The sequence below is a fragment of the Anolis carolinensis genome, chromosome 1 (genome assembly GCF_035594765.1).
Source record: "Anolis carolinensis isolate JA03-04 chromosome 1, rAnoCar3.1.pri, whole genome shotgun sequence".
NCBI lineage: Eukaryota > Metazoa > Chordata > Lepidosauria > Squamata > Dactyloidae > Anolis > Anolis carolinensis.
The window spans coordinates 161,299,675-161,317,158 of NC_085841.1; the positions used below are offsets into that span (position 1 = coordinate 161,299,675).

Genomic DNA, 17,484 nt, shown 5'->3' on the forward strand with positions numbered 1-17,484 from the left:
CTGGAATCATGGCATTATCAATATGTAGTGTGAAAGGGCCATAAGCCTTGGTCGCAGAGCAAGCAGACTACTCCCCTATGCCACCTAGGTTGCTCAAAACTGCTTGGCTAAAGCAATTTCAGGCTGGATCAATGATGCTCTAAAATCCAGTTTCATAATGTGGATTAATTGCCATGATCTGGATTATAGAACAGTGTAGATTGATATAACCCAGTTCAATGTTGTTAATCCACATTATGAAACTGGATTTTAGGGCAGTTTAGATTCAGCCTCAGTAACTGATTCATCTAGAATTGTGCAGTTAGGTCCTCTATTGCTGGTTTCTTATTGGGTGCTTGTTGGGTTTGCTGTATAGTTTTTAAAGACATAATTCTTTCTGAATAGTTTGTTACAGCTGAGCCCATTCCTGACACTGAAGTGTTCTCCCCCTTGGTCTTTATTCCAGGGTTCTGCTCAGCAAGCTTTTATCCTGTCCTTTTTTATTTTGAATTCAGAAAACATTTGCTTTTAATTACCCAGCATTCGCCCTTCTGTCAGACTCTTTTAAGTGTTGAAGTGCAAAGATAAGTAATAAAAGAATCTGCTCTGCTTTTCCCAGGGCTTGAGGAATGTAGAAAAGCATTTGGGTCTGTCTGATGAATGGCCTGCGTTTTCTTCTCCTTTCGCCTGAAGCATGATCAAGGGCAGCGGCTGGGGAGCCCACAGGAAAGCTAAATACTTATGCAGTGTATGATATAGAATAAAGTATTTGGAAGCCTTTCAGTCTAAGCTTGTCTTCTCAATCAGAGGAAAAAATAGGCCACATATTACAGGAATATAGAAATCCCCTTCTGGGATTTCTTTTATATCTTTCACACCAGTAATATTCTGACCCAATCCATTTTGTGCAGTAGTTAAAGAGTGTTGACTTAAAACATCTTTGCACATCTGCATCGCTTATTGTGTGACCTTGAGTAGCTACTGTCTCTTTGGCCCTTTCTACACTTCCATATACAATCCAGATTATCTGCTTTGAACTGGATTACCGTATGTACTTGAGTATAAGACGACCTGAATATAAACCGAGGCACCTAATTTTACCACAAAAAAACTGGGAAAACTTATTGACTCAAGTATAAGCCGAGGGTGGGAAATGCAGCAGCTACTGGTACACTTCAAAAATAAAAATAGATACAAATAAAATTACATTAATTGAGGCATCAGTAGGTTAAATGTTTTTGAATATTTACCATATTTCAAAGAAAAACAGGAAACTGGCTCTGTAAGTGGAAAAGGAGGGTCAATAAAAGCAATATGGTATCAAGAATAACTTAATAATAATAATAATAATAATAATAATAACAACAACAACAACAACAACTTATTTGTACCCCACCTTATCTCTCCACGGGGACTCAGGGCAGCTTCCAACACAGTAACAGGCAAACATTCAATGCCTTATTTTAAAAAAATAAACAATATAAAATATTAAAACATTGTACAATAAGTTAAAATAAACAGTTGCATTAAATAATAATTATTAAAAGCAATTAAAAAACTAGCCGCAGTAAAGTGTCATATCAGTTTCCTTTTGTCTTCTCTCAGACTTCACCTATTGACACAGTCTAAAATGGCATTGGCCTTTTCAGCTGTAGCATCACACTGTTGGCTCATGTTTAGCTCGTGGTTGACTAAGAGTTCTTTCACAGAATCCTAGAGTTGGGAGGGACCTCTAAAAGCCATCTAATCCAACCCCCTTCATTCTGCCTTCATGCAGGGAAAGCACAATCAAAACAACCCTGACAGATGGCCACCCAGCCTTTATAATATTAATATTAATAGAGTTGGAAGGGACCTCTAAAGACCAACTAATCCACCCCCCTTCTGTCATGATACAGCAAAAGCACAATCAGAGCTCCCCCAACAGATGGCCACCCAGCCTCAACAATAAACTCACAGCAACCCAATAAGTGTCCTCTTCTTGCTGGGGTGAAGCCAAGGAGTAGCCGCTGTCGCCCTGGCAACCCTGGATTGCTGCTCTCACAGTGCGAGAAGGCACGAGGTGCGAGCCTTGCCCAGGGAAAGAAGAAGAAGAAGCTGATGCCGCTGACGCTCACACCTTCCCACCTTCCTCTTCTCGCCACGGCAGTGCTTGTCCTCTTCCTCCTCCTCCTCCGTGGCCAGTATGCCTAGGAGAATGAGGAGACGTTGTCACTGCCACCGCTCTTCCTCCTCTTCCTCCATGACCAGCCATCTGAGGAGGAGGAGAAGCGGCCAGCTGACTTCGGAGCCTTGCCTGCAGGCTCCACTGCTGGCTTGACCCTAGTATAAGCCGAGGGAGGCTTTTTCAGCCTAAATAAAGGGCTGAAAAACTCGGCTTATATTCGAGTATATACGGTATATGGTAGTGTAGACTCTTATAATCCATTTGAAAGCAGATAATGTGGATTATCTGCTTTAATATTCTGGACTATATGGCAGTGTAGAAGCGGCCCTAGCCTAACCTACCTCATGGAATAGTTGTGGGAGTGGCAGCTACAAACACCTTGAGTTCTTGTTCCTTTAACGAAATGTAGGATCTAAATGTTTGCAATTTAATGTTGCTTTAATGTTTGGTTTATGTGAAACTTTGTTATATGTAGATGTTTACTTAATATAATTTTTTTTAATGACGCAAGAGACTAGTCAACGATTACCAGAGAGCTGTGAGATCTAAGGGCAATTTCTTCAACCTACTCTTTGATGGGATTGTCTGCCTGGAAACTGTGCCAGACCATTTAGGAATCCTTCTGACACAAATCATTTTCAAAGCCTATTCTGATCTCCTAACACTACATAAGTTAGGGATCCCAGAAAATCCAAAACTTATGAGGTGATTGGTCTCCCATGGTAAAGGAGTACAGTAGAGTCTCACTTATCCAACACTCGCTTATCCAACATTCTGGATTATTCAACGCATTTTTGTAGTCAATGTTTTCAATACATCGTGATATTTTGGTGTTAAATTCATAAATACAGTAATTACTACATAGCATTACTGTGTATTGAACTACTTTTTCTGTCAAATTTGTTGTATAACATGATGTTTTGGTGCTTAATTTGTAAAATCATAACCTAATTTGATGTTTAATAGGCTTTTCTTTATTCTCTCCTTATTATCCAACATATTCGCTTATCCAACGTTCTGCCGGCCCGTTTGCGTTGGATAAGTGAGACTCTACTGTATCTTTTAATACTCCTACGAAAACAGAGTTGTTTCCCTGGCCAACAAATGAGTCTGGGCGTGTGTGCAGCAGATGTGTCTCATCCTCCATCCCCTTGCACTGTAATCACGTAAGAGTAATTGCCATCTTTTGACTGCATTTGTTTTTATTTCATTTCTACCACTGTTAAGTCATCTTAGGTGCTTTTTCTTGGCAGAAAACCAGGATGTAATAAATGGGGAAAGGAAATGAATTGGGTGTGGGTGGCACTGCACTAGCAAATGGAATGGTTATTGTTTGGCAAGCTTTGGGTACACTAATGGTTTTGAGTTGAGTGGTGAATGCTTCTGTTTTGGAGACAAAATATGGAAAGGGGAACAGGGTTCAATACAGTGAGACCCGGATAAATGGATGTACCCTGCTTGTTAACAAAAGATATATCTGATGTGTACCTGTTGGCTTTTTCCTGTAAAACTTTATTGACTAGTTAGATTTAGAACTATTTCATGTTCCTATGTGGCACTCAAGAGTAAGCAGGTTACTTTGATTTTTTCAGGTTTAGTGCTATTGTACCCAGGTTCTTCTGCTATGAAATGTGGCAGTTTGCAAAAAATAGGAAAGATACTTCAGCTATTTTATTCAGTAGAACCAAGTCTTCATAGGCTTTTGTAGTTCTTTGGGGAATTGTTCTCTTCCCCCAGCATCCATTTTTCTTTTTTAATATGTTTATTTATTTTGGAGCTCTGCTGTAAATCCATATGTCTCACCTCTGTCCTTTTGTCAGAACAGTGCAGTCCATCAGAGCAGCAAATGAGCAAATAGCATTTATGAAATTGTTTTTTCTGCTGCTGCTTAAAATACTTCTTGAATTGTTTCTCACTTTTGAAAGGATATATGAAGTTGACTTTTATAAAGCCATTTTTTCCAGTGGAAGTTACATTGTAACAGCAAAGAATCGGAGTCTACTCAGCAATATATTGTGCTGCACAGCACAATATATTCCAAATAAAATACAATAATTTAAAATAGCAATTTAAAACTTTTCATATCCATCCCAACATTGATTTACAACTAATTAAGACAGAACTTAAAAAGCAGCAGTAAACAATTAAAACAAAACTTTACAGCAGTAGCAGCAAGCCATTGAATACTTGCTTACAAACAGATTAAAGCAGATGAGGGTTCAAAACCCATTTAAGAGCCATCATTTATTAAGCCAGTGTTTCTCTGCTTGTGGCCTTCAACTCCCAGGAATCCTAACAGCTGGTAAATTGGCTGGGATTTCTGGGAGTTGTAGGCCAAAATACCTGGGGAACCACAGGTAGAGAATCACTGCATTAAGCCAACTGCATAGTTCTGGGGAGTTCAATAAATATGTGACCACTACCAAGAAGACTGTCCTAGTTTCCATTGCTATGCTAATTAAAGTCACAAATATCTATGGCAGCAATATAAAGTAAAATGTTTGGTGGTCAGGTAGAGCTGGGGAAAATAAACTTTCTTAGAACCAATCAGCCGTCATGGTCATTACACACACACATGCACACACTGTTGACCATGCAAACTGGGAGTTATCAACAGGTTATGTTGTCAACCTCTGCAACTAAGTTGCCAGATAAAGGAAAACAAGGTATTATATATATGAACAAAAAGGTCTTCCTTCCCTATCCATTGTGAGCTTTTTGACACATAGACTTTAGTGTCAATGTTCATTGCTTCTTCCCTAAAGTAACTCTTCTTTTGTTTACCTCCCAGACTCCCTGTGAAATTGAAGAACCTGTCATGACATCACACAAATTGGCTATTAAGGTAAGCTGCTCTTCAGAACATGAATAGCAACTGATTATTGGCTTAGCAAACTTTTTCTTCACTGAAGTACACAGCCTTAAGATCCTAACTCATTCCAGTTCAGTACTAGATTAGCATGGCAGACAGTGGCATCAGTCCAGCTACTATTCTTGTGCACAACACGAACAAATTTTGTGGCTTGCTTAAGCTTTGTAGCTTTCTTGTGGTGTACCTTGAGGCAAAGGTTTGTAAAGCACTGATACTTGCTATAAAATCAAACCATATCTATGTGATTGATGAGAGAGGAAAGGCAGCATATTGACTGCCCTTGGATGGGAGACTACCAATGAATCCCAGGTGCTATAGGCTGTATTTCAGAGGAAGGAACAGACTAAATCACCACTTAGTATTCCTTGCTATGAAATTCATGGGTTTGAAATACATCAGCAGGCAACTTGAAGGCACACACACATAAACACACACTTGCATAATCTGTGGAGCCTTTAATGAGCTGGAAATAATTTCTACATGTAGTAGAGCACCTTTTGATCCAGCCCAGTTTCATTTCATCAAGTCATATAATCATTTCAATTAGTATTTTATATTTTTAAAAAGCTTTGAATTATTAATCATAACTTCAGTTTGAATTAAAAGCCTTTTTATCTTATTACAGTTCCGCATATCAACTGTGTACACATAATATCAGATCACGCATATCATTGCCTTGGGAGTGGTTGTGATCTTGGGTGGTCAGTCTCTATTGTTTTACTAATGGTTGAATGGAGTCTTCCATTTTTGTTTTTCCTACAGCTATTATAGAGATAGAAAATATTATTATGTTAACCCATTTGTTAGACTTTCAGAGTTGAAACTTAAGATTCATAACTATGCTTTCCATACACGTTTCTTATCTGTGCTATCCCAGAAAGCGGGCTAGTGCTATGCATACTAACATTTTCTGTGGCTGCGGAGATTTATACAATGCCAGATAATGGGTGTTGCTGAACAGGTAGACTAGGGCACAGTAGGAAAACTCGAATGAATTAAAACAGCTGTCCTTAGTTTAATGAGGAGGATAGGGCATGTGTAGAGGGAATTATATTCACTCTGTCTGTCTGTCTGTCTGTCTGTCTACCTGTATTGCTTTCCCCTCTCCACTGGTTGTCTTCTCTTTCTCCTTGCCCTGACATCTGGAGTTTTATATCTAATATGAAAGGTTTAGGATTTTGAATTTCAGATCTAGCTGCTTTGAAACTGTTCAGTTAAGTGATTTTAGTGTGCCTTCTTTTGTTAGAGGTGTCCACCTTAAATGTTATTAAGCCACAGGGAGGGGTGTTATTTTTTACTAGTTTTTTTTTTGAAAGAAGTCAAATAAAATTAGCAGTTTTTTCTTCTTTCAAGAAAACTGAGCACTTTGGGACTCATTCTGCAGATAATTCACATATTGGTGTTTTACTCAGAAAAATCTTTTTATATTTTACACATATATGTGTATATGTGTATACATAACATTTTCTACACAGTAAATAATATTTGCACAGAAATATTATTTTCTGTTTAGAAAATACTGATTCATGTATAGAACACAGTTAAATTATAGAATTTGTGGCTATAGAGCAGAAATTCTGAACTGTGAAAGTTCTTGTTATATTTTTTTAAATGCCATTGCAGCATGTTTTCAAATGCCATTTCAGCATTGGGAAAATGTAGACCTTGAGCTGCATGTGGCTCCCTCTGGGTTGTCCCAATCACATAAAAAGAAGTGCCTCTTTTAGAAACCTATAGGAGCAGTAATTCAGCTTTTAAATCAGTTGCATGAACCTCTCCACTGTTAACAACAACAACAACAACAACATATTCCCCCATATTACCAAAGTTGGGGGTTTGTTTTGCATTTTTGGCAATCTTTGTGGATTGTGTGTGTATGTATAGAGAGAAAGAGGCTGGAGTTACACTTAAAAAAACTAAAGAGCAAACCTACAGAACCTATCTTGTTTGTAACTTGGGGACTTCCTGTACATGGTTGTTCATTGCTGGTTTGTTTGGGTCTTTGCAATTCCAAAGAGTAATGGTGATCGTTGGGAGAGAAGTAAAGTAATGTGATAAGAGAACTGCAGAGGTAGGCAGCTGCACCCCTCCAGGTGTTTAGGGCTACATTTCCTTATCAGTGGACATACTGACTAGAGCTTATGAGAGTTCATAGAGTTGGAAGAGACCTCATGGACTATCCAGTCCAACCCCCTGCCAAGAAGCCGGAAAATTGCATTTAAAGCACTCCTGAAAGATGGCCATCCACCCTCTGTATTTGAAAAGGACAGATGTTTCTGAGTATGTGTTATTTTAACATGCACATGAGCCCACTAATGTCTTGATCTTTCATAGGATAGAAGTGGTGAGCTTTTGCCAGTGCTGTAAAGGGAAGGAATAGCAGATGGTGATCTTCTCTCGACATTCAGCATTGTTCATGGGCTACTGTATTTGATTTTCATGAAGAATGCATTGGGAAGAGGCTCCCACTGCCCTTCTCCCCAGCAAAGCACAGTGAAGTTTACTATTGACTTCCAAACTCATTGTGGTCTGGAGACCGCTGACTTGTAAACAATAAACTCAACTTATGCGAAAAAAGGAACAACATAAGAACTGTTAGCCTGACAATGACTGTTCTGCTTTTTTTCAGAGATGTGCAACTGCCAAAGTACATGCAGTATATATATGGATCAAGTTTCCATATTGTATTGGGAAACTAGAAAGAGTAGTTGTGACTGTTGATCAGCAATCTTGTGTGGGCTCCGGGTGCCATATGGAAATTGAGTCATGTGTTGTCTGCTTCTCCATTTATTTTGGCAGTCCATTTTGACAGTGACATCAGGAGAGTTACAAAACAAAATAGCAGCTTCTAGACTTCTGCTAGCTACCACGTAAATAAGTATATTCTCAGTAGGGCGTCTTCAGAACAAGAGAGTCTTGTTTTAAAAATTATATTTTCACTGTTCATTTAATGAAAACAAATCCTGAGGGTGGTATATTTTATTTGTCTTTTTTGGAAGAAGACGAATTGGAGCTGATTCCATTGTTACATTAATGTATTTATACTTTCTGTATCATCTGTTGACCCAAGTGCTCTGTGATATCTTTTTATTATGTTTGTTTGATTGATATGGGCTTCATTTTCTGTGATTATAATGCTACATTTATTTATGTGAGAGCCAATCCCCTTGAGTATAGTGGGGATTAAGGGTTCATAATATATCACTGTTCCATTAATTTTTAGTGAAACCACAAATCCAACTAGCCAGGCTTTATTCTGTTGGCTAGTTGAGAAAGGGAATGTTTATGTGTATACACATGTATAACTCTTTGTCCCTACCCCCCTCCAAGAAATGTTTCTTTTACTTTCCTTTTGAAGTGATTATATTTCACTTACAAAAACTGTTTACCAAGAATATCTCCCTTTGAATACTTTATAGTTGCCAAAACAGTGGAGGGAGCGTGGGTGTATAAGGCTGTTTGTTGCAATAGATTTCAGATTATAAATCAGTGCCGCTTTTTATGGTAATGTGCTTTTGGCATCATATTCAAGTCCAAATTTTCGTTTTTTATGCACATTGGAGTTTCTGCTCTGTAATATATTGTCTGAAATGTTTTCACTAAGAACTGTTTGTGAGACTGGAAAATTCATCGGCTCATCTGTTTATGTCTCAGTGGTTTCAAATGTAATTTAGGAAGAGAAGAACACCTACAGTCTTAATAGCTTTGCTTCATAGAAGCACATGGATCTTATTAGTTGTCTCTCAGAGGATTGCAAAATATTTTTTGTTGCCATAATGTAGTATTTTCAGTAGAGGGAGTAGTTGATCTATATTTGAGCTTTAATCTGCAATTGTTTGGTTGGAAATTAATACTGCTTTCAATGAGGATTGTTTTACTAATCTTATGATGTGTTAGGGAGGGCTGTTTCATTTTAAATGTGTGTGTGTTTCAGTTGCTTCTTGGACAGAGTGCTACAATGTGTTGCAATATGTACAGTAAAATGTGATGCAAACAGAAGTATGTTGCAAAGCAGCTCTCTTAGCTGGATGTAAGCCCAGTTGATCTGAAAAAGAAGCCTAACTCGCTGAAAGTTCAGTGGTAGTGGCATTGGTAGCACTGCTGTTTCATTTCTGAATATTGCTCATGTCAGGTCCTTTTAATGTAGAGCATGCTGCTAAAATATTATAGCATGTCAATGTGGATTTGTAGTAAGTTGATACTGGATATGCTTAAAGTAGCAGATATAGTATAAATAGTCTGTGTCATCCCACATCTACCATTTCTGCTATACAGTGTTCCCTCACTTATCACTTGGGTTAGGTTCCAGGATCACCCACAATAAGTGAAAATCCGTGAAGTAGGGACGCTATATTTATTTTAATATTTAAACATTATTTTAGTAGTTATACACTATTTTAAGTTTTTATCAACCAATCGTGTGTTGATAAATCGCCTCCTTCTCCTCCCGTTGCTGCTTGGGCTCCTTTTCTCTCCCTTCGGCTTCTCCTTCCTCCCTTCCTTAGGCTGTAAATTGTAATTTTTTATGATTTATAATAGTCTTTTAGTCTTATTGAAAAACCACGAAACAGCGACTCCGCAAAAAGTGAAGTAGTGTAATACAAGAATTGAGTTTTTTTTAAAAAAGAAGTAGTGCAGATGGTAGCTGCTGTCCCATATACCTGAACCAATTGTGGTGAGTAATGTAAAATAGTCTTCAACTCCAATTTAGGAACATAATTAATTTAACAATGACAACTAGATTTTATTTTAAAAATCATAAACTGGCATGCCACTAAAACTGTCAGCTTCTAGTTTTTGCTCTGCCATCTGCATCTTTTTAGGATGATGCTGTGATTTATATTTTATGAGGTTCAATGTGTTGTCGAAGGCTTTCATGGCCGGGATCACAGGGTTGTTGTATGTTTTCCGGGCTGTATGGCCATGTTCTAGAAGTATTCTCTCCTGACATTTCACCCACATCTATGGCAGGCATCCTCAGAGGTTGTGAGGTATGGAGAAACTAAGCAAGGAATTTTTATATATATCTGTGAGAAGTCCAGGGTGAGGGAAGAACTCTTGTCAGTTGGAGGCCAGCTTAAATGTTGCAGATAATCACCCTAATTTGCATTGAATGGCTACATCTACTAGCTACTTTCTGCCTGGGGGCATTCTTTGTTAACTGCCCCTAGTTCCCATGTCTCAGAGTATTGCTTCTTATTTACTGTTCTGATTTTTGAGTTTTTTAATACTGGTAGCCAGATTTTGTTCATTTTCATGGTTTCCTCCTTTCTGTTGAAGTTGTCCACATGTTTGTGAATTTCAATGGCTTCTCTGTGTAGTCTGACATGATAGTTGTTGGAGTGGTCAAGCATTTCTGTGTTCTCAAATAATATACTGTGTCCAGGTTGGTTCATCAGGTGCTCTGCTATGGCTGATTTCTCTGGTTGAGTTAGTCTGCAGTGCCTTTCATGTTCTTTGACTCGTGTTTGGGCGCTGCGTTTGGTGGTCTCTATGTAGACTTGTCCACAGCTGCATGGTATACGGTAGACTCCTGGTGAGGTGAGAGGATCCCTCTTGTCCTTCGCTGACCGTAGCATTTGTTGGATTTTCTTTGTGGGTCTGTAGATAGTTTGTAGGTTGTGCTTCTTCATCAGTTTGCCTATGCGGTCAGTGGTTCCCTTGATGTATGGTAAGAACACCTTCCCTCTGGGTGGATCTTTGTCTTGACTCTCATGGCTTGTTCTTGGCCTTACAGCTCTTCTGATGCCTGTGGTGGAGTATCCATTGGCCTGTAGAGCCCAGTTTAGGTGGTTTAGTTCACCTTGGAGGAGGTGAGGTTCACTAATGACAGACCGTGCACAAAGAATCTGTGAACCTAGTAGATGTAGCCATTCAATGCAAATTAGGGTGATTATCTGCAACATTTATGCTGGACCCCAACTGACAAGAGTTCTTCCCTCACCCTGAACTTCCCACAGATATATATAAACATTCCTTGCTTAGTTTCTCCATATCTCACAACTTCTGAGGATGCCTGCCATAGATGTGGGCGAAACGTCAGGAGAGAATACTTCTAGAACATGGCCATACAGCCCGGAAAACATACAGCAATCTTTTTATGAGGTTGTTATTATTATTTGATACACAACAAGATTAATACACAGCAAACAAGATCACTATGCTGGCTGTTGTATTAGATCACATGTCGGACACTTCCCAAGTGTCTAGGACTATGTGATGTATCAGCAAATAATGTGTGCAGATCTGAATAGGGTGGCCTTTTGCAGCTGACAGATGGTAATTTTGTCAGCGTCGATTGTTTTTAAGTGCTGGCTAAGGTCTTTAGGTACTACACTCAGTGTGCCGATCACCACTGAGACCACCTTGACAGCTTTTCCAGTTGCTTCGCGTCAATTCTGCTGTCGCCTGGGATTGCAACATTGACAATCCATACTTTGTTTTTTTTCCCACAATCATGAGATCAGGAGTATTATGTTCCAAAACTCTGTCAGTCTGAATTCGAAAGTCCCAGAGTAGTTTGATGTGTTCATTTTCTGTAACTTTTTCAGGCTTGTGATCCCACCAGTTCTTTGTGGCACAAGTTGCTATGGATCATCTAAGCAATGGTGTTATGCCTCTGCTTGAAGTCCCTCTTCACAATCCTCTTGCAGCAGCTGAGTATGTGATCCATCATTTCATCTGCTTCCTTACAGGGTCTACACTTGGAATCTGTAGTCAACTTTGCAATTCTGGCTTTGATTGCATTGTTGTAATTTCTTGTTCTTGGGCTGCAAGAATCAGGCCCTTGGTCTCCTTTTTCAAAGTTCCATTTGTGAGCCACATCCATATTTTTTCCTTGTCAATTTTGCTCTCAATTTTTTCCAGGAAGTATCCAGGGAGAGCCTTCTTTTACCAACTTTCACTTCTGTTCTGCATTGTATTTTTGCAATATTTTATTCACACTTTGTCTTTTGCACTTTAAGCAATTTTCTACTATTGACTTCCATCAGCGTTGGTTCTTGACTGCCTTTCACATAATCTGCCAGTGATTTATGTTTTATGCTGTGATTTATGTTTCATGAGGTTTAAGGGTTCAACCCCCCCCCCCCCCCGAAATGTGTCAGGTTAAAAAAACTGGTTTACCCCTGAATTTTAACTGGTTAACCAATTCATGAGTAAACCAGGTTTTTTTTTAACCTGGCACATTTGGGGTGTGTGTGTGTGTGTTGAACTCTTCCCCGCAAGTGAAAATCCGCAAAGTAGGAACACTATTTATTTTAATATTTATACATTATTTTAGTAGTTATACACTATTTTAAGTCTCTATAAACCCTCCTCATACATGTATACACTACATTTCCCATTCCCGGAGAGGAGTGCATGAACAAAAGAAAACAAGATGCGACGGTTACTGAGCCAATCAGCAACTGGGATACAGAGCAGCATTCTCTGGTTGGTCGCTTTCCATCAGTCAAACAATCATATGTTGTTTACAATCTCACATTGGCAAGTAGTGTCTCAAGAGGCTGCTGTACAAGTCCTACTTTTCTGAGTAAGTACGCTATTTACTGTAAATCGTAATTTTTTTATGATTTATTGAAAAACCGCAAAACAGAGTCTGTAAAAAGCGAACCGCGAAGCAGCGAAGGAACACTGTACTTAGCTATTTTGAACTTAACGCTGTTTTCAAACTAAAGCTTCATGCTGCTGGTATAGATTTGTCTTCCTTTACCTGAGGAAATGCTGTTGCCTCCCCTTCAACAAAGAAGCCCTTGCTTAACAAATAAAGATGCTCTTGTGATCTCTATTGAAAATGATAGGCCATTATTAAAATATGGCTGATTGAATGAGCTCTCACTAAAATGGGGTTTGAGTTACTTTCATTTCCTGTGGGCACTTTCTTGAAGGCTTTAAAGTAGACCCCTAATAAAACTGAGATTATCTGCTTATTTCCTAAATTCCTTAACGATTCCCCTGATTTGCCAAATAGTTTGTGCTTCTAACTTTTGGGCCCTTATTAGTGAGCTGTAGATCTCTGGCCAAATAATAGACCTGGATGTATACGAAAATCTGTAAAACAAGAACATTTGAAGTTAGTCTTTGACTCCTTTGTATTCAAGGCTAAACACTGCCTTTAGCTGTAATGATGTTAAATTTCTCTTCTGTTTTCAATTTATCTTCTGGTTGTATTAGCTTTTCTACACTAAGTATTTTGATATCTGACAAAATCTTTTGTCTTGGTCGGTAACTTTGGGATGACTTTTTACCAACCTGAATGTTTGTTGCAGTCAATAATTTTAACAAGTTTATCTTCCTTGAAAAAATGAACGGATCTCTGGTTTAAAACAAGAATGTCAAACCTTTTTTCATCGAGGACCATATCAGCTTTATGGTTGTCTTCAATGGGCCCTTGAATCCATGGACAGAGAATCTACAGATACAGAGGTCCAACTATACACACACACACTCTTCAGTTTTTACCCAATTTGGGTCCCCAAATATTATTAAACAACTCCTATATCCGTCATACAGACTGGGGATCATGGGAATTATACCCCAAGAGCACTTGTGGCTCTGAAGCTGCGGAAAGGTTAAAGGACATTTTAAAGTTAGACGTCATACCCACAAGCAGGGCCGGCCGGAGATAATTTTTAATGGGAAGCGGGGGTGCTGAAAAGCGCCCCCGCCACCGGCCCCGCCTCCCGCGCCCTGGCCCCGCCTCCCACGCTGCGTGGGAGGCGGGGCCATGGCGATTAGTGAGGGGGCGGGGCCACAGTTGGCCCCGCCCCCGCCCAGCGTGCCCTGGCCCCGCCTCCCACGCTGCGTGGGAGGCGGGGCCAGGGCACGCTGGGCGGGGGGGCGGGGCCAGAGTTGGCCCCGCCTCCCACGCTACTCCCACTCGCCCGTCTGGCCTTCCTAGCAGGCCAGAAAGCAGCGGAGGTCCCTCCAGGCCGCGATTGCGGCCTGGAGGGACCTCCGCTGCTTTCTGGCCTGGTAGGAAAGGCCAGACGGGCGAGCGGGAGTAGCGGAGGCGGAGCCAGCTCTGACGCCGCTCCCCCCCCGCCCAGCGTGCCTTGGCCCCGCCTCCCACGCTGCGTGGGAGGCAGGGCCAAGGCACGCTGGGCGGGGGGGGAGCGGCGTCAGAGCTGGCTCCGCCTCCCACGCTACTCCCGCTCGCCCGTCTGGCCTTCCTAGAAGGCCAGAAAGCAGCGGAGGTCCCTCCAGGCCGCGATTGCGGCCTGGAGGGACCTCCGCTGCTTTCTGGCCTGGTAGGAAAGGCCAGACGGGCGAGCGGGAGTAGCGGAGGCGGAGCCAGCTCTGACGCCGCTCCCCCCCCGCCCAGCGTGCCTTGGCCCTGCCTCCCACGCAGCGTGGGAGGCGGGGCCAAGGCACGCTGGGCGGGGGGGGGGAGCGGCGTCAGAGCTGGCCCCGCCTCCCACGCTACTCCCGCTCGCCCGTCTGGCCTTTTCAAGCAGGCCAGACGGGCCAGGGCGCACTGGGCGGGAGGCGGGGCACCGTCAGGGCGGTGCCCCGCCTCCCGCCCAGCCTGACGGCGCCCCCCCGGGCCTGCGCCCGAGGCGGCGGCGTCAGCTGCCGCATGAGTGGGGCCGGCCCTGCCCACAAGTTTTGTATCTAAATTGAGACCCCATTCTCCTGACTAAGCAGAACAAACTGCAGCCTTCCAGATATTACTGTAACTCCATCACTAGCCATGGTGTTTAATGATAAGGAAAACAGAAGTTGTAGTCCAGCATCTGGAGGGCCACATTAAATGACATGGTAGGCCAGATTTGCCAAGTGTGCCTTGTGTTTGACACATGTGGCTTAAAATATATATCCAAAAGAACACACCCATATCTTAGACTTGTCTTGGCTTACTTGCATCAAACTCATTGTTCATTATATATTTCAAATCATAACAAAAATATATTTCTGTCACAATACTTTAATTTGGCTTCTCCGTAAAACATGAGAGAATGAATTATTGGCATTAAGTTAATGGAAAGCCATTTGTTACAGTTGAGTAATAGCAATGTGCATATTGTCTTAATAGGTGAGCAGGTAAAACCCAAAGTGATTTGCTTCTGAAGAATGACACTGGGAGTAAAATAAACTTCCTTCTCAGACATTGCTGCATTTTTACTACATGTACCCATGCTAACCTTGAACCTTTGGAGCTTCTATGAATGAGTAGTTCTTTGAGAAGCTAAATATCTACATTGATCCCTACACACATCCTTTTGTGATAGTGAAGAAAAAAGAACTAAAGTCAGCTCCCTGCATTAGTTGGGGTTAGAGGCACAGAACCTAGGTGAATGTGGAAAAAATTCAAATTTTCAAAAAGAATTTTTATCACAAAAACATCTCTCAAGGAATCTCTAGGCCAGGCATGGGCAAACTTTGACTTACTGCTTACTGGTTGTTAAGAATTCTGGTAGTTGAAGTCCAATACACCTGGAGGGCCAAAGTTTGCCCATGCCTGGCCTCAGTCCTCCATTGTGAATATGGTCAACGTCCAGTTGCACTTGAAGATCTAGAGAGAATATTTCAGTAATATTTGTGAATAATTCAATCACTAAGAACTCCAGAACAATTCTAACGGATGTTTACCTTAGACTACCACTGGAGGACCTGGAGACTCATAGAGGAACTGTATTATTATATTAATCAAATCCAGAAAAGACTAACCCACAAATGTGAAGAGTTCAGTATACTCCTATGAGATCTCACATTGGCAAGGACTGTAATAGCTGGCTCTTTCTTCTTTTTCTCAACAAGGCTCTCAGGAGATCCATGTGTCTCGTATGAACTAAATGTTACCCTATTGAGTGGTTTTTCTTCCATAAAAAGCTCTCACATAAGGGTGTAATATGGTTTCCGGGCTGTATAGCTGTATTCTAGCAGTATTGTCTAGCAGAAAATGGTTCTAGAACACGACCATATAGCCCAGAAACCACACAACATCCTAGTGATTCTTGCCATGAAAGCCTTTGACAATACAGCTCTCACATAGCTTGAATACTGTCCTTCTGAAATAATTTGTTCCTTTCCTCCTGCTATGGGAATAGAAATTTCCTCAAGTCGCCTTAACCTTACCATCTGTCTTGTTGAGTAGCTTTCAATAATTGTATTAGATGAATGTTTTGAAATATGTATATGTAAAATTGTTTTATAGATTGTGTTTTATATATGTACATTGTTTTATATGGTCTTTGACACAATGCTGTGAGCTACTTTGGGTCTTGTTTTAGGGAGAAAAGCAGGATACAAGGAAATATTTATTTATTTATTTATTATTGCTATTTAAGCTATGTAGGAGCCCCTCAAGGACTGTCATGTGGATAATCAAGCTCTGGATGCTTTTTTTTGGCCGTAATCATATTGAACCATAGAACCTTCTACACATGGAGCTGATTTACCTAGGGATTCGTGGCTGCTTTGAAAGTCTGTTCCATTAAGTTAGCCTTCTTACTTTCACAATGACCTTGCAGTGCTGTCTTGAGAGCATAGACTCCACATAATGTTTGGCATGTCAAAACTAGTCATTTGGAAGTCACACTCAAATTCTGACAGTTCCTGAAGGTTGAACAGAGAAAGCTGGGGTCAGGGGAGCAGGAGGAGGGAGTTGGAGGCCAACTTACAGCGAAATAGCAACCTCTGGCTACCTTTCTCTGGCTGCTGTCAGTCACTACTTATACTTCATTAAGTGGCAAATGTTGCGCTATCCTGCTCCCAAAAGAAATTAGAAAGAAGATGCACAATTGTTAGTGATAAACAGACAAGGAGGGATTAAGGGATTCTACTTCTGCATGTGTTAGCCTATCAGTTTCTCAGACACTACAGTCTCTTTGGGAATACTGTACAGTTTTATTATCCACACTCTTGATAGCCACACACAAAAAGTGTATACTTCTGGCCCAAGCATATCAGAGAACCACACCGGAGGACCTAGAGAGGCCCACAAACACTTCAGTGTTTCTGGACTTCTCTAGCACTTCCAGTGTGATCCTATGCTGTGCGAATGTAGTCAATACATGAAGGGTTCACTATTATGGGTGGTCTTGGAACGTATCCCCTTTAGTTACTGAAGTTGTATTGTAATCTTAACTGTTTTAGGAACTGCTCATTACTCTGTATCATTCTGAACATTTTTTTTTGAAAAAAGCCTGGCCAGTCCCTCTTGCATTTTACTACTTTGATATATAGCTGGATGCTGACTGTTTGCCCAGTTTGCTTCTTTAGAATGCAGATAAAGAAGCCTAGGTACACGTTGTACTCATATATATGACATAGCATGAAGAAAGTGATATACACTTTATATCAGTGTGTCTTAACCTTTGGTTCTCCAGCTGCTTTAGACTGCAATTTCCAGAAACACAAGGCAACACAGCCTGAGGACAAGGGATCCAGGATTCCAAAGAGTAAAATTATTTGTAGAATGAAATGTCGGGAACCTTTGCTTTCAGTGTTACATACTTCTGGG

General features: G+C 40.8%; 1 protein-coding gene across 1 annotated transcript in view; it reads left to right on the top strand.

The window, feature by feature from the left end:
• Positions 1-2,001: 2,001 nt before the first annotated feature.
• slx4ip (SLX4 interacting protein) overlaps positions 2,002-17,484 on the top strand; it is a 97,623-nt gene continuing 82,140 nt past the window's right edge. The window contains exons 1-2 of the mRNA XM_062957719.1: positions 2,002-2,162; positions 4,938-4,991. Coding sequence (XP_062813789.1) covers positions 4,965-4,991 — 27 coding nt within the window. The 5' untranslated portion in view covers positions 2,002-2,162; positions 4,938-4,964. The remainder of the gene's footprint in view (positions 2,163-4,937; positions 4,992-17,484) is intronic.